General features: G+C 34.5%; 2 protein-coding genes across 2 annotated transcripts; one reads left to right on the top strand and one right to left on the bottom strand.

Moving 5' to 3' along the window:
* Positions 1 to 784: 784 nt before the first annotated feature.
* LOC130810084 (transcription termination factor MTERF2, chloroplastic) lies at positions 785 to 9,555 on the bottom strand. The gene is made up of 7 exons (XM_057676021.1): positions 8,801 to 9,555; positions 7,894 to 8,031; positions 7,186 to 7,431; positions 6,318 to 6,431; positions 2,058 to 2,240; positions 1,590 to 1,807; positions 785 to 1,244 (listed from the first exon to the last, which is right to left on the bottom strand). The coding sequence occupies exons 1-7, from the start codon at positions 9,371 to 9,373 to the stop codon at positions 920 to 922; spliced, it is 1,797 nt and encodes a 598-aa protein (XP_057532004.1). The 5' UTR covers positions 9,374 to 9,555; the 3' UTR covers positions 785 to 919.
* A 2,200-nt stretch (positions 9,556 to 11,755) lies between these two features.
* On the top strand, positions 11,756 to 17,373 carry LOC130810081 (uncharacterized). The gene is made up of 6 exons (XM_057676018.1): positions 11,756 to 12,025; positions 13,301 to 13,610; positions 14,233 to 14,794; positions 15,163 to 15,443; positions 16,391 to 16,773; positions 17,098 to 17,373. Exons 2-5 carry the CDS (start codon positions 13,311 to 13,313, stop codon positions 16,748 to 16,750), a joined length of 1,503 nt encoding a protein of 500 aa, XP_057532001.1. The 5' UTR covers positions 11,756 to 12,025; positions 13,301 to 13,310; the 3' UTR covers positions 16,751 to 16,773; positions 17,098 to 17,373.
* The last annotated feature ends 335 nt before the right edge of the window (positions 17,374 to 17,708 follow it).

Genomic DNA, 17,708 nt, shown 5'->3' with positions numbered 1-17,708 from the left:
GTACAATAGCTTGCTGTAAATGAGGAGACGAAATTTTGTGGAAACATGTGGGTTTCACAAGGAATGGAGACTTATTGGAAGCAAAGGGCGTTTAGGTACAATGCCCGTATATTCGATTTTACTAATGTACTCATGTTGAAAGTATTGATTAAGTTGTTTTTTCTTCGGTGGCTTTACATCCTTGTGTATAGTTTACACACTGATTTGGAGTTCGAGTAGATTGATGTGAAAATTGTGTTCCTTCATGGTGATTTAAATCTTTCATCGTAAAGCATAAACCAAGGTAAATAGTATGGTGAGAAGTGAGAACTATGGATTACCGTAATTGTTGAGGATCTTCTTTTTACCCATGTCATTTAAAGTTTGATTCTCACAAAATGATTCATTCTCATCCTTTTTTGTAAGAATTATCAAGCCTACCCTTAATTAAAAATTAAGTAGATAGTATTGTATGTCAATGAAATGCTAGTTGCCTGCTTGCTGCAAAAAATATAGCAAACGTTGATGACATTTAATGGAATTTTGCCTAATTATATTGTAAAGAAGAGTCGAATTTTTGTAAATGAATCATACACAAGGAGTTATTTAATTTGTTGAAATACACACGAATGTGTGGATACCCCTCAAGCTTGTATGAGGATCTATGTGCAACTTGAAGACTTCTACTTGATTGTTCTAACTACCATAATTCCTGTTTGAAGAATGGGTTTGACTAAATGAATGTTCCAATGTAGAGATCGAGTGTTTTACCTGTTTTTATAGTTGATTCATCATTCATTCATGATTTCATCTAACATATCAAAACTTTTATAGATACAGTACTTTACAAAGATGATCCAAAATTTTGATTCTAAATATTCACAATGACTTGACTGTCTCTATGTATAGTACTATAATTCCTAGTCTTACAAAACATATGTTATACATTAGAAGTCAGTTTTTCAAGGCCTAAATACTCGGTGGCGAATTCATCATCGTTCTTGGCCAACATATCTTTCAGACTACAGTTTATATTCCTGCTTCTTAACAAGAAATACCTGGGCTTAATCTTTTTGTCCATTGAGTAGCTGAAGTACCTCGGATAGTACACAACCTCCTTCACTGACTTGCCCATGGTGTTGACTAGGAAATCCAACTTAGGTCTCAAGACTTCTTCAATGCTGTAGCCAATCAAAGGAGAGAATTGTACGATCATTGTAGCAACATTTCTCTCCGTTAACCCGGATTTCATCAGATACTTCATTCTATTCAACAGAGATAAGAAATAAAATTGCGTTATGCAGGTAATAGGGTATATTAAGGAAAATGATTATGTCAAATAAAGTGGAATATCGTCACTCAGATAAACTATAAAGTACAGCTGTGGCTATATAATGCTTCATCTACTGTTTTCTGGTTCAAAGGGATGTCATGAGGCTGAATTTGAAAAAACATATCAAATTATGTCATAAGAAAGTATATGGTGACAAATTGGCCAATTCAAAGTTAACCTGGAATCCAATTCAATGGCACAGTTTAAAAGGAATTTCTAGACTTTAATAGTGAAGTTCGTTAAAATTATACATATGCTGAGCAGTTGAGATCTTCACCTTGGCAACACTGTTCTTTCAATGTCTGATACAAATAACTCGGGATATTTCTTTAGAACCCGTGGGTATTCTTGTTTCAGTATGCCCAGGTTAGACAAGAATTCAAGCTTCTTCTGAAGAGTCTCCTCTGTTTTTGAAGCAAATATTTCAGGGCAACGAGCTAGGATCTTACCTATGCTCTCCTTATCAAATCCCAAATCTTGCAGAAAATTAACAACCTATACAGCAGAAAGATTCCACATGAAAAATAAGAACAGATGAAAAGGCAAACTGACAGGCAGTAATCAACTTGGAGAAGAATTAGTGGTATATCATATATGATTATGACTCAATCAGAATAAGAAAAGAACCAAACAAAATTGCAAGGAAAAAGGTTAACACCACAAATAATTGGAGATTTTCATATTAGAACCCTTAGGTGAACCACATAGATGCCATATAAGTTTAGAGTGAAAATCAAAACATTACCTTTTGGAACTCCTCAGGTCTTTGAAGTAGAAGCTGGGGACTTGTAGCTACAATGTTACCCAGTTTTGAGGTTCTCACACCAAGATTGTCAAACTGTTCCAGCATTGGCTTTAACTTGCCAGCTGAACAGCCTAGTAAAAGCGGCCAGTCACTGATTCCTCTTTCTATGCTGACTTTTGGTACCTGCCAGTAAAGAAGGGGGTTACAGATAAAAGGGGATACAAAAGCATAAAAGGGTGACACTGTTGAATTCTATACAGAGATTTTCCAAAGATCACAAATCAAGCAAGGAAGAAAGGTTGGATGTACATGAATTAGTCCCTCGGTTAACAGCAGTTGATCTGTATTAAACCTTGGTCAAATGCACAAAGTGACATCATCATCAAAAACATAAACAATGCAGTGACATGTACATATTGGTACTTTGTTCGAACTTTTTGGACCATGTTTAAAGCATCAATCATTACCTCATTGGAAATTGTCCATCCAATAATTTGTTGTCCACAACATTTTTGTGTTTGATGCTTTGTGTAGGTTGGACTTTGGAGTGATTTCACAAGGTGGTGAGCTAACCAATGAATGGAGAATCAATGCAGCAGGCTCAAATAAATCTAAAACACAGTTTGGGTTTTCTCTGGGTGACTGGATCGCATCAAGGAGCCAGAAATATTCCTGGCTCAAACTCGTGCTGCAAAGCCAGAAAACGCCACAGCCACAAGGTTTAGTACTTACTTGTTAACCATCTTCCTTTATATAGCTTCCCCTGTAATGAGGTATGGCTAAGTTATCCAAATTATAGTTGACCTGATGCTCACCGAGAAGAGATGTTAGGTATTTAAGGCCTCTTTATGCCGATGTGCAACCTGTCACACTTTTCATCTCTACTTAGGATTTGCAAGAAATCTTCAGAAATCAGAAGGCTTTGGAAACTCTAAGACTTAAGGTACCCTGGATTAATGGAGCATTGAGTAAACTTTCATGTATCAAACTCTGAGATTCAAGCGTATTTTGTTTACAACTCACAATTAGTTCGAATTTGTGTTTCATCGTCCTCTCCATTCTCATTTTAAGTATTAAACACTATTTTCATTTACAACTACACATTCTGTACATTTTGCTGCTCTTCTAGCACGTGTGACTTTGAAGTTAGCAGCTCTCTTAGTTCAAAGGCTTAAATAAAGCCAATAGATGTTCTGATGGACCAATGTAAATACTTTCACAATTATTCAAGCTTTCACTTAGTTTGTTACAAGTTAAGTATATCTTAATTTATGATAGAATTCTCATGAATCTATGGAATAAATGTTAACCAAGCATCAAAAAGGTGAATATTACTATAGCAATTACATCTATAAATTGACCTGGGCTTTTAGATGTACAAAGGAGTTCAAATGAATATTATATAGCTCAATGGCTTTATTGCTTACCACCAGAATCGAAAGTTCATCGCTTTATGAAAAGATAACCATGACATATATATACTTCAAAAAAACAATGATAAAAACCTTCCATTGGTACTAATAAACAATCCTATTGCCTTGGCATGTCTACTCAATTGAAACCAACTATGGATTCACTTTGAATAAACCAAACTAAAGGATTGTCCAACTCAGGGATGTTCCTTATCAAAATAGACTTAGGTGAAATTAAACACAAATATGGATTTAACTTGGAATAAACCAAACTAAAGGGTTGTCTGACTCGGGTGTTTTCCTACTCAAAATAGACTTAGGTGAAGTGTTAAGGGATAAATGTGAATGCTATTTAATTATTTTTTCTTTCCAAAAGTAAATCTTCTAACTCCTTATTCTCTCGTCTCCCTACCACACTCAACCATCATTTTCTAAAATGCACCACTTCTATCAAAACAAACCAACTCCATTACAAAACTACCAGCATGTCGCGTGCCACCCTTCAGAACAGCCATTACCAGAATGTGGGACCATTGCCAAAATAGAAAAATGTGAAAAACAAACTAAATTAGTAAGTGTAATAAAAAAAGAGGCGGAGGGAGTTTTTTAGTTTTGTGCAGTTTTTATGTGAATTTTAGGGCCACTACAGATTTCTTTGTTGAGATTTTATCAGATTAGTGAGAGTAGTGTTGAGATTTCAAGCAACTGTAAGAATATAGATTTTTCCCTGTTAATGCCGTTGTTTTTTGGCTCTGCTTTTTTGATTGAAGCCTCTTTTCTTGTTTGAACGCTTATTTGAATGCCATGGCTGGATTGTGCCTTGCATTGTTTGGTGGAGGATAGGTTTTAGTGGGTAAGAAGATTGTTCAGGAGTTTTGGAAGAGTAGAGATGCTAGGTGGGTGGTTTCAGGGTGGCCGAAGACTTTGGAAATTGGAACTTTAAAAATTTCAAAATTAAAGTAATTGATAGTGGGCATAAGTACTCTCATCTCAATGATAAAAATGTTTTTTTCCATAAGTTATTGGCCAAAATGATAGTTAAATAATCAAAATTTTTCCCAAATTGTTGACTTAGAAGATGATGTTGCTGATGATAGTAAGAATGATGGTGATGAAGATATGATGACAGAGATGATGTGGAGTCAGCATTGAGCTTTAGTTTGTTGATAATAATGACATAAGTGATAAGTGTTAAGTGATTCAGTGATAATGAAGATTTGATGCTGATTATAAAGATGATGTGGAGGCCTAGTTTAAACAAAGGAATATTAGAATTAGAAAAAAGAAAAGAAACTACTTACAGGTTCTCTTAAAAAAGAAAAAGAAAAACAATGTTGCATGTTCTGGGTAACCAAGCTACTTGGTGTGTTTTGAGAAAGGTACACCCCAAACTTGGGGGTCTTTTGAGCTAATAAGTAGTTGGGTATGATTTGAGAAGACCAAAATGGTTTAATAGAATGATTTTATCTTAAATTAATTAATTTGTTCATCTCAAATATGCAAGCAATCCCAGTCCCTAAGACATTTAATTAATTTAGCTGCTTATATATAAATCAATTTAGAGCTAGCTTAGAGATGGTTAGAATTACATTGTTTCTTTTTGCTATTTGTTGGTCTATTGATCACCAATTTTCATTTAGTCTATTATCATCCAAACTTCTAACAGATATTGAAGTACTCCAGTTTGTTAATTACACTTTTTACCAAAAAGCTCTCACAATTTTGGTCAAAGTGTTACCAACAAACTAAAATAAACGGAAACAGAGGGAGTAGAATTTAATGAAAATGTATGAAAGAGATAAAACTTTTGCGGATGTAAAATCAAAATAGAAGTCGAGGAACATCAAAAGTCACAACCTGCAAGGAATATGCAATGACAGTTGGGATAAATGAATTTATGTAACATTCAAACATTTTGCACTTTTAAGAATTACAAAAATAAAATTAGTTAGATTCAGAAACGAAGTTAGAGTCAACTGTCCCATAAAAACTGTCAACCACTGGAAAATGCAACAAAATAAACTAAAGGTTCAACCAAAGACGAGATTATATGAAACAAAAATACATATGAAAAAACAAGAGCATCAAAACCGATAGGCATTTCTTTGCTGACAGCCATTTAAGTCTGGAACAGTGAAACATAATTCGCCAATTGGTTCGCCTTTTGTTCGCAGTTCACTCAAAATGGTTCAAAAATAGCCTAAAACCGACCATAATTCGGTTTTTTCGATTCGTGAGGCAATTAGTGAATCATGTGACACTGGACTGGAATCACAGTAGCACTCGAAAATTATTAATTAACATATTTCTAAAACTGGAAGAACCAAACTAAGTGGACTATGTGTAACAAAAGCTATATAATATACGTGTTTTACCATCTGAGCATAGATTTTTAAAACAGCTGCTGACCATGTGGCAATGGCTGTGTTCATGGTTAATATTTAATACTTCTTCAGTCCCACCAAATTTTCTCCACAGGCAATTGATGACAAACCAAGAAACGTGGGTAAAAGGGGTATTTATGGGAAAGTGGGAGAAATGTGTGGATGAGATGAAATGTTAAGTTGAATATGTTGATAAGAATTAAAGAAAGAACGTGGGTCTAGGCCAAAAATAAAAATGGGACAAATTTGTGGGACGGATTAAAAAGAATAGTGGGGCAAATTTCGTGGGACAAAGGGGGTAGCAATAAACAATATGGCCCCACGTCTGCAAACAGCCCTTAACTAACAAGTGTCAGAAAAAAAATACTGCATATAAAAGAGAACATTTAGGACATGAAATGTAAATTTCACAAAAATAACATTAGAATCTCAGTCAGCATATAATATTGGGCTGAACACCTTACCGTCTTAGCTTCCAAGAAAGTGGAAATATCTTTATAGTTTCTCTGGATGCTTGTTGACAGCAACCAAGGATATTTCACCAACATCCGACCAAGTTTTTTGTCCAATACTCCAACCTAAAAGATAGACCAGTTATTGGTAAGCAATAAGATAACTTTGATAATAGTAAAAATCTTTGTCCAAAACCATCCATGAAAAGACAGAAAATGAAGGCTGCAAAAAAGACATGACAAGCTTCAACAGTAATGTGGGGGCCAGATACTAAGTTCAATAATTGAAAAGGCTCGATGCACTAAGGCCATACAGGTCCTACAGCCTAGGTGCAAATTGCAAATGTGAGACGTGCACCTCATCAAATTGAGGCACAAAACTTAATCCCTACAAGATTTCTAAGTGCAGAAACAGGCTGCAGGCACCAAAAACTGCAGAGTTAAGAGTGTGCCTCAGTTCGGTTTTTTGTGAATTAGTGTGCATTTTGTGCCTCATCAAAAACACCTCACCCAGGACATTTAAAGCATTGGGGCAAGGGTGCCTTGAACTTCAGAACCTAGGTGCAACTTAGACACGCTTTTCTAAACACCAATTGAGCTGCATTAGTTAAGGCTGGCAAGAAATTCCAACAGCTACGAAATACAACATATACTTGCATTGATCACAAAAATGCCTTTTATTCTTGACAAAATCCCATAGAATGAAGTGGCATATTAGCATTCAGGGCATGCATCTGGAAAATAGACAAAGAATGGTATTATCAAGAGAAAAAAGAGACCGCCTTCAGCATGAAATTCCGATTTACAGGAAAAAACGAACAAACTTTGTATACAAAGTGTAACAAATAACACAGTCAAATTTGAGAGTATGATGCTATACCATCTCAAATGGCCAAGATCCAGCTTTTGTTTTTTCTTCAATGTCAAGGAAGAGAAGTGGTGGAAATAATAGTAGAACACTTCCCATGTATTTTCGTGGAACTCCAACACTCTCCAAGAACTTAACCCTCGGTTTCATGTTAGATTCTACTGGTAACAGGAGAAGGCGAGGAAATGACTGAATGAGATACCTAAAAGAAGCATCACAGGATCCTAACATTTCCAAACCACCACGTCTCGCTTCAATCTGTAAAAACAGCAAATAAAACTCAGTTCATATATACATTAAAGAGAAGTTAGTGTCCTGCAAAAATTAATGAGTTCTAAAAACTAAAACATGGAAGAAGGAAGCAACATATGAATTATCAAACTCCAGAAAAACAGCTAACTTGGACTTTCTAAAACATTTTTTCTTTTCAATTTATGCAGATTCTCAGGTGACTTCCCTCCTTAGCAAAGACTAATTTTTACCACTTATGCAAACTACATAGTCAAACAACTGTACAAGTTATCTTAAGATGTAAAGAAGCTGCAAAATTATTAAGGTTAAGGGTCTATACTAACCAGCTTATTAAAACAGAACCGTCTGAACTGAACTAAACCTAGTGAATGTGAAAGAAAAAGTGATGTGCGACCTTAAAATAAGTTGGAATTATTAAAACATAAATTTCACACATTATATAGAAATAAACTAGTGATGAAAACTAACCTTTTCAAAGAATGACAAAGTTTGCTGCACATTCTCATCCACAGAAATTGATAGGTGAAGCACCATACGGCGGGCAAACTTCCCAACAATCCTTTCATCATCACTATCGGAAAAAAAGAGTTCCTTCAAATACTTAACCTATAAAAAATGCAAAATAAGCAGCAAAATCTTTTACATAAAGGTAAACCAAATCTGAAACAGATAAACACAGATAAATCCATTGACTGTAAGCCTGCAACAGTTTGATATGTCACATACAATTTAGCAATAGAATCCATATTTTGATAAGTCATCAATAAGTAAGACCAGGAGAAAGTTTGTTTCCTTGCCTGTAACCTGAAACGCCTTTACAGGTGACATTCAGCATTATCAAGATCCAGAAATCAATGCAGCAAAATAATCTTTTCATTTCCAATAGTGCTAAAGATCATAACTCTTAGGTTTTTGGTTAATGATAAATAAAAATGGCACATTAAACACAATCACTACTTATTTATATGAAGCAATCAAAAGTCTTTGTCATGACAAGGGTAATGCTCCTACATCCCAACCCGGCAACCCCCATTCCCGCCTAGTGGCAATGGCACAATAAAATGGTGTGGTAAACATGGTATGCATCAAAATGATCAAATAAAGTTCCTTTTCATACAATTTTTTTCTGGTCAAAATTTAGAAAGTAATGGTCAATGGAGAGCAATGGGAGAGTACTGAAGAAAAAATATACACAAACGATGCTGCTATCTATAGCCTACTCATCAAAATAGATAGTTTGTCCATAGATCGTGAATCAAAGTCTCAAATGAACTACGATATAGGAATAAGATGGGAATTTGCAGTGAACCAGCAAAAATAAATAGCAAGAAACTATTATCCCACAAAATTAATGGAAAAGAATTTAGATATAGACCTTGACAACAAGAGAGGAAAGAGATTCCGACGAAAGAAGATGAGCAAGATGAATGGCAGAAGATAGGCTCAATCCCATACTCTCCAAATACGGGATTTTTCCGTCATCACCCTTCTCCTTTGCAATTTGCTTCATTTTCTCCTTTAAAGACATTGTCATTTCCTTATCCTTACCGTCTTTCATCCATGAATTCCAAAGGGAAAGCTCGTCCAAATCTTTAACACTCTCCCTCAACGTCTTTGCATAATGAGGCGAATTCAAAGCAATTTTTAAAGATTCTGATTCGGAAATTCCAGCTTCATTAATAATTTCTGTAATTACCTCGATTACATCTCTGTCTTCTTCCGGTAATTCGGCATTTACTCCTGAAACTGACGAATTTGATGATAAAGAAGGGTGAGTAGAGGGAAGATGGAGCGATAAGCTAGTGAGAGAAAGTGGTTTGAGAAATTGAAGTTGAGAAAAATGGAGGGAGGGATGAGGGTTGGGATAAGTGATGGAAATTTGGTGTAAAGTTGAAGAGGATGGAGGAAATGGAGCAACAGACATTGCTGCAAAAGAAGGTAAAAGCATCCCTTGGTTTCTCTTCAATGGCGGCAATGTCGTACCTCCGCCATTAAACTATCCTTAAAACCCTAGATGAACCCCCGACCTCCGAGCTTGCACTGGGCAGTTCGACCTTGAATGGGCTGGTGAAATATTGGCCCGGACTGACCCGAACAAAGTCCCAACTAAAACAAAGACAATGTTATAATGTTAGAATAAAAAAATATATATATATATTTTCGCTGTTGATAACAACTACCATATTATTTGGTTTTTTTGTTGACATTGTCATGTTCGCTGTTAAACTCATGAAAATTTTTTCTCATGTTCGTTGATGGTAATAGTGAATAAATCATAATCTTAGGCTCGTATAGAGACACATTTATTTTGGAATAAAATTCTCGAATTTTATTTTGGAATTTTTAAAAATATTTATTTTATTACATTTTTCTAAATTGATCCAAATAGAAATATTTATTCAAGCAACCTAGTGTTGTACAGTTGTGTGAGATCGTCATGCCGTAAAGCGGACTAATACAATCAACAAATTACAACAAACTGCTCCCACTACGTACTTCTATTTTAAATCAATTAGTCAAATCAATTGACAAAATCAACAGATCAAATTAACAACTCCAATTAATTATTAGTAATTTGCCAAATATGGCATGTGTTAGATCACCGTAAAAAATAATTAATTAGTAAAAAAAATTTTTAATTCGAAAAAACCATTTATATTCAACAAAAATCAGTTATACTAAGTAAAACAGTTACATTAAGTAGAAATTAGGTTTAATTGATGTAAATCAGTTATAATTTATAGCTAAAAATCAATCACAATCAGTGAAAATCAATTATATCAATAAAAGTCAGGTGAACTCTGAAATGTGTTTTAAGTCTTATAAACGCCCTCTAATTAACGCCAAATTTTAAATGAATTAAACAATATTCCACTTGTTTGAATTTTAACATGCTAGTATATAAACCCGTGCAATGCACAAATTTTTTTAGTATAAATTAATATAAAGAATCTAAATTTTTATCTATGATGAAAATTTGAATCATCGTTATCTAATTCAGATGATTTTTTTATTATTAATTAACAAATAACCATAATGCAATCAAGGTAAATTTTAAATACTATATTTGCAAAAAAAAAAAAAAAAAAAACAAAGTGCTAATTTTTTGTTCCCATTCATTGCAAATTAATATTACATTACAAAATTATTATTGTATTTTTAATTTTAATGCATTAATTACAAATCATTGCAAATGAAGCATACAATTTCCTTACTTAATGTATCAATTCCTAAATTTTAATGTATCAATCACAAAATTATTGCAACTCAATTATAGAATTTTCTTATTTAATATAAGATTTCATGCTGTATTTAAATTGCTTAGTCAACAACCTACTCCAATCAAATTAATCCAAAATGTTATAATCACTCTTATCATGACATTTGTCATTTTGCTTCGGCTTTATTAAAATATATTTTAATTTTTTATTTTAATGCATTAATTACAAAATTATTGCAAATCAAGCATACAATTTCCTTACCTAATGTATCAATTCCTAGATTGTAATGTACCAATCACAAAATTATTGCAAATCATTTATAGAACTTCCTTATTTAATATTAGATGGCATGCTGTATTCAAATTGCTTAGCCAGCAACCTAGCCTAATCAAATTAATCCAAATGTTAGAATCACCCATATCGCAATATTTGTCATTTTACTTTAGCTTTATTAGAATGTATGATTCCTTATTTAATATTAGATTGCATGTTGTATTCAAATTGCTTAGCCAACAGCCTACCCCAATCAAATTAATCCAAATGTTAGAATCACCCTTATTGCGATATTTGTCATTTTGCTTTAACTTTATTAGAATGTATGATATGATATGATTTAATGTATTAATCACAAAAATATTGTAAATCAATTATAGGGTGTGTTTGGTATGATTTTTTTAATACCAAGTAAGAAATTCAATTACCATTACTCTACATTTTTTGTTTGGTATAGTATTAGGTTAAATCAATCTCTTTCTTGAGGGTAATAGATAACCTTATTTTGTTACCATCTATTTATGTCAAGTAACAATTCCCTTTCTATAATCAAGCAACTGTTTCTCTTATATTTTTATGCCAAACAACATATAACAACAATTTCCTTTCCATTATATTTTATGTTTCCATACCAAACCCCCTAATAGAATTTCTTTATATAATATAAGATTTCACACTGTATTTAAATTGTTTAGTTAACAACTTATTCCAATCAAATTAATCTAAAAGTTAGAATCACCATTATCACGATATTTGTCATGTTGCTTCGATTTTATTAAAATGTATCATAGATATATTTAATTCTAAAATACAAATAATGAATAAAGGTTTTCTAAAAAAAAATCAAACGACACGATTACTCAAAATTATTTTATTGAATTTTACTTATAAATTGAAGCTTTAAAAAAGAACTTGCACATAAAATGATAAAATCACAATTCCCAACTTCTCAATTCCTTCGATTTCATTGCATTCTATTCAGGCAAGTTAACTACGCAAGTTAAGTCCACGGTTCGCCGCTAGCCGTACTCCGATCATCGGATCATATCTCTCTGGCTAGGGTTTTCTTTCTACCTCTTACCCTTTGACACGCCCTCATTTTTCTGGTAAACATCTTTAGATCTGAAATATAATCCCTAATTTGTAATTTTTGTTGTTTTCAGTATCAAACACTTCATTTTTTTTATCCCTATTTGAGTATGTGGTGTATGTTAATTAGCCTGTTATTTGTTCCAAACGTTTGGCACAAATTAAGTTAGGGTTAATAATCTTTTTATAATGAGGATAAGGAGTTGTGGAAACGTGTTAGACTAATGTTTCTGTTCGTCGATGTATAATCTGTTTTTATATTTTAATTTCTTACTATTACTATATGCTAACATTGTTTTTGAAAATGAGATTGATATTAGGTGATAAATTTTAGGAAATTCCCATGTTAGGATCGAAAGTTTCAAGAAACGCGAGTGGTGGTACCATTTTTAAAGATTTTTTCACGTAGTAGCGTCTATTTTATGCACTATCTAACTGCCATAATATTTTCCATTAAGTTCGATGCGGAAAAATCTTACAAAATTGTTACCACTGGCGTTTCATGTAAGTTCGATGCATGTAGAATTTCCTAAATTTTATTGAAATTGATATAATTGATTGTTGGGCATTTGTAGTGGCAAACCCACGATTTTAGATGAAGGGGGCGGAAAAGCTAGATTGTAGCTGTATATTAGCTAATGGGGTGTTGGGGCTAGAAGCCGTAACTTAGTTGTTGAAAGTTCAAAGTCGAGGAGGCCATGGCATACCTTAGTCACCTTGTTCCTCCACTTCCGATATCTGCTAATACTTGTGTCTTTAGTACCAACTACGAAAGTAACTAGGGCTTGTGAAAGTATTGGTAATTTGACGAGTTTGAGGTTATGTTGGACATTTACTAATGGTGACTTTGTGAATGAGTGCACAAGTTGTTGTAATGGGTGCACCCGTGATTACATAGGACATTTATGACATGCTTGGTTGTGATATATAATGGTGGTAGTGGAAATGAGTTTTACTGTCAATTCTCATAATGTAGCTATCATCCTTAAATATATTTTTTCTTCTCAATTTTCTTTTGTATTGAATACATTATAATGTATCAGTGACTTGTCATCAGTATTGGCACGGAGCTACATTGTCTTGAATACCTTATATTGTTGGTGGTTCCCATACTCTTACAATGATGGCTTTGGCATTGCTGTTTATTAATACATTTGGCATGTATTCGATCTTTGATATTGTTGTTTTTAATACATTCTTTTGTTATGGGGCCATAGCCTTCAAGGCTTCCTTTTGTAATGGTCATTAAAACTTCCTATAGCAACTAATTGACTTGTCTGACCTGTATGTAGCAACTCGTAGATGGCAAATAGACCGGATTTGGACGATGATGATGATTTTAGTGAGATCTACAAGGCATACACGGGGCCACTTGGATCTTCTGCGGCCAATGTACAAGAAAAAAAAGTGAATAACAAAAGATCCCAACCTAGTTCTGATGAGGAAGAGGAACGTGATCCTAATGCTGTACCAACTGATTTTACAAGCCGTGAGGCTAAAGTTTGGGAGGCTAAATCCAAAGCAACTGAGAGGAACTGGAAGAAGAGGAAGGAAGAAGAAATGATTTGCAAAATTTGTGGAGATGCAGGTCACTTTACTCAGGTAGGGGTGGATGTATTATGTTTCGAGGCTCTTGCCAACATCCTAAAACAATATATCTATTATTGCAATATTTCTTTTAGAAGTAGAATCATGTTTTGTTCCATATTTCTTTATTCAAAAATCTAATATGAACTTTGTTGCCTTATCTTGATTTCTTCAACTCTTTTTGCTGAAAACACGACGGATTGCAAATACTTTTTTTTTGCTAGGATAAGGCTCACCAACAATAGTTCTGTTATGATAGAGTAAATCTAAGGGCTGAGGCCCCTTGCTCAGAGTTATGTTACGATCATAGGGTTAACTAAATTTTATCAAGTTTACTCAAAAGTACAACATCAACATTCAATAACACTAACCGCACTAAGTGACTCTCTCCTCAAGTGCGGGGGTTGAGGGGTCGAATGTATGCATATTTACCATTGTGATGACAAAGTGGTTGTTTCGGAGAAATAATCAGATTTTGGAAAATTTACTTTAACTAATTTGCTTTCTAATTGGATTATGTTAGTTGTCTGTTTGCTCATGCTTGCTTCCTTTCAAATGTATATCACGCCTGTTGGCATTGGTCCACAAAAATTTGTGCCGCAATAATCAATGTTGCTGGACTGGAAAACAAATGTAGGGATGCCCATCTACCCTTGGGGGCACTCGCAACTCTCAGGATTTCTTTGAAAGGGTGGCTGCAAGAGACAAGCATGTGAGAGCGCTATTTACAAATAAAGTTATAGAGGGGATCGAACGAGACATTGGTTGCAAAATTAAGATGAATGAAAAGTTCATCATAGTCAGTGGCAAGGATAGATTAATATTGAGAAAAGGTGTAGATGCAGTGCATAAAGTGATGAATGGCGAATGTAATGACAAGAATTCTTCTCATATGGGAAGGTCTAGATCACCTGAGGGCAGTCCTATTAGAACTCAGTTTTCTCGCTCAGAATCGCTAAGATCTAAGTCTCGTGAGCGCAGTCCTATTGCAACTCAATGTTCTCGCCCACAATCCCTAAGATCTAAGTCGCACGAGCGCAGTCCTTTAAGCAATAGACTGTCACGCTCTGAATCCCAAAGATCTAATCCAAGTCCTAGAAATTCATCACAATTTCATCAAAGGATCGGTGTACAAGATAGTGGTCTTGAGGAAGGTATTCGTGGGGATCTGCAGAAACCTTCTAGAAACTCTCCACAAGGTAAGACCCACTATAACCAACTAAGTGCAATGCTGGAACAGCTTTTTCAATACTGATAACTAGTTGCTGAAATATGTCGATGGTATAAGCTCAATCGTGATGGTTTGTGGAATAATCTCTATATTGTTGAATTTCTAGTAATATTGCATGTTGTTTTTATTGTGTTTGCAGCAAGAGGTAAGTTCTTATCCCATATCATGTTGGATATTGAAGTGAGTTTCGCGGATGGATCTGATTTTGCCAGATTATCTTCAAAAGTTACTGTAAAGTGCTTCAGAGGGATTCTGAGTGTAGTCTGTCTAGTTAGAGCTACTGTTTATGTTAGGCAATGCTGAATCAATTGGTTAACATAGTACTATTTACTGAAGCTTATGGTAGTGATGGAGGACGAGGTCGTTCCAGTCTTTCGCGATCTCCAGCACGTGCCCCTTACAGTGGAAGTTCATATAGCAAGTACGAGGAGCCATATAGATCTCATGCATGGGAAAATGAGAGACGACAATCTGAATATCATGTCGATAAAAAAAAGGAGCATCCCTCATTATCGCAGACACTTGAGGATATAGAGCTGGAGTACAAAAAAGAGGCCATAAATCTTGCCAAACTTCGTGACCAGCAAGAAGATGAGGAGAATTACAAACATCGTGAGGTAGGTTTGTGTGTATGCTTGAGTGCATGTGTCTGTGTGAGCATGCGTGAGACTTTTCAGGAGAATTGCGCTCTAGTGCATGTGTCTAATTTTTTGAGAAATGTTTTTTATTCTTTTCTTTGTGTTTGATCTCTGTGGAATTGTGAAATTTGTACCATTGAATTGTTCATGATTTTTCGATAATTATGATTTCATAATGTCCTTATCCAGATAGGACAGAGCTATGATTTCCACATCAGGAAATTAATGGAATAGAAACTAATTGTTGTAGCATTTGGTTGATTTTAATTTTGTTGGTGTGGCATGCTCGGCAATGAAGGATAGTGTATTGAACTTTGTTGTATTAAGCAAGTTTTTTTGCTTAGCTGTCAACAGTTGCATTGCAGACAAGGTACAAAGAGTAAAAGATACATATGTACATTTATTACATATTGCAATAAGAAGTTTATGTATGGTTGCCTTGATCTTTCCCTCTTGCCTTCCCTTTTCTCTCTTTTGGGGCTGGGATGGGGCCGGGATCAGTAGTCAGTTATAGTATCTAGCATATCAAAACTCTTCTCCATATTTTGTTTTCTTTCATTTTCTTTGAATTTTATTGAAATTTTAGTTTCCAGTACTTTTAATTTTTATTGCTGCTTGGTGAACTTTGACTCTACTCAATCTTTCTATGAAATTGTTTTTAGTGTGGTCAATTAGAACATTTTGGATCCAGCTGAAGCCTGAGAGCTTTGATTGTTTGAAAGCTCTAGAAGTTTCCTTCCAACATAGGAAATGGATTAACAATAAAACCAGCTAGTTAAAGTATTAAGATTGTTGTCCTTCTTTCTGTCTTGGGCAATCTGGTGCGCTTGGTTTGCTTGATTTTTCTTCATTCATGCATTGATAAATATTTTAATTTTTTTTTTTCCTTTGTAATGATTTTTTTCTCTCTGGTGCTTAAACATCAGACTATCAGAGATTTGAAGGAGAATTACATCAAGAGGCTTGCTGGTTTGCGAGACACTCATAATAAACAGTGGGATGAGTTCGTTCAATTACATGCTCAAAGGCGTCAACAGCACATTCACCAGCAGCATATGCCCGCTTCAGGTTTTGGTGGTTATCATCCGTCTACTATTTCTGACTACGATTCAGTACACAATCAACCCTACGCTGGATCCAATTTTCATGTGGAGCCTAGTAGAAGGGGCCAATACCCAAATCCTGGTGATAACTATCTACACTCTAGACTGCCCCACCGTGATGCTTACAATGAATTTCAGCATCAACGAGTTGAAGATTATGGAAGGGCATTCAATCGATATTAAGTAGTTATGCTGTATTGATGTTGGTGAGTTCGTCTTGCTCTTTAGGTTAAGTTGGTGTATAATATACTGACTTTCTGTTTCTTCAAAATGCATCATCAGCTATCCCTAGACTTGGCTCCATCCATTGGTGAGAGCCAATAACTTGTTAGGTGTAGCTGATTCATCTTGGAATCTAAATGGGTTCTTTTGCAAATGTATGGTGATAGCCTTATAGGTGTAAATTTATATAGTCTTATAGTAATGAATTTTCTGTTGAAGCTTTAGAGGTGCTAGGCTTTGGTGGATAATTGGGTCATTTCTTTATCTAATTTACAATAGATTAAATATTCACTTCAAAACTTTTTCAGGGCTCAGGGCTTGATGGTTACATTTTACATTTGCTAATGGAGCCTGAAACTTAGGTAAGTATAGTAGACTTTTTTGTTTAGGTTGTCAAGGGATCAGTGAAGATTTGCATCATTGTACGATGCTCGTGCAGTTTTCAGACAAGTTGCTGTTTTGGTTTCAAATTTCGCCCTTTTTTCCGCAATTGTCTTGAATTTGTAATGATAAACCTACTTGGGTTGTTCCAGTGTGTTTGAAATTCTAGATCGAATCAAATGGCTTTTCTGCTTTCTTTCTCAGTGGTGGCTTTCAAGTCGGATCTTTATTTTTACAGTGTGGCTTACTGTTTAGCTGATAAAAGTATTATGTGATGGCATTCGAGTATGCTGCCGTCTAGATAAGACTTTCATGTCTTCATTGTATCGGATGTTTTCTGGTTTCATCATGCCCATATGACATTTTAGAGACATTTACAGTCTTAACTAAATTGGTCTTCGGGCGAGAGATCGGATTTCGAGATTGCTTTAGAAACGGTGGAGGATAAACTGATACTTTTTGCGTCTGATATATTTGTTATAAAAATATTTTGTAATAAAAATACAAATATGGCAATTTAATAAATTTAATGAGATAG

This window comes from Amaranthus tricolor, chromosome 4, assembly GCF_026212465.1.
Source record: "Amaranthus tricolor cultivar Red isolate AtriRed21 chromosome 4, ASM2621246v1, whole genome shotgun sequence".
Taxonomy (NCBI): Eukaryota; Viridiplantae; Streptophyta; class Magnoliopsida; order Caryophyllales; family Amaranthaceae; genus Amaranthus; species Amaranthus tricolor.
The sequence above is the reverse complement of the archived record's forward strand: the minus strand, read 5'-3'. Positions and strand labels throughout refer to the sequence as shown.

Excerpts from the sequence above, each read along its gene's own strand:
- LOC130810081 (XM_057676018.1), top strand. The coding sequence starts at position 13,311 with ATGGCAAATAGACCGGATTTGGACGATGATGATGATTTTAGTGAGATC. Across the intron at positions 13,611-14,232 it reads ATGCAGGTCACTTTACTCAG|GGATGCCCATCTACCCTTGG; the intron begins GTAGGGGTGGAT and ends AAACAAATGTAG. Across the intron at positions 14,795-15,162 it reads TTCTAGAAACTCTCCACAAG|CTTATGGTAGTGATGGAGGA; the intron begins GTAAGACCCACT and ends TATTTACTGAAG.
- LOC130810084 (XM_057676021.1), bottom strand. The coding sequence starts at position 9,373 with ATGCTTTTACCTTCTTTTGCAGCAATGTCTGTTGCTCCATTTCCTCCA. Across the intron at positions 2,241-6,317 it reads CTTTCTTGGAAGCTAAGACG|GTACCAAAAGTCAGCATAGA; the intron begins GTAAGGTGTTCA and ends CTTTACTGGCAG. Across the intron at positions 1,808-2,057 it reads GACCTGAGGAGTTCCAAAAG|GTTGTTAATTTTCTGCAAGA; the intron begins GTAATGTTTTGA and ends TCTGCTGTATAG.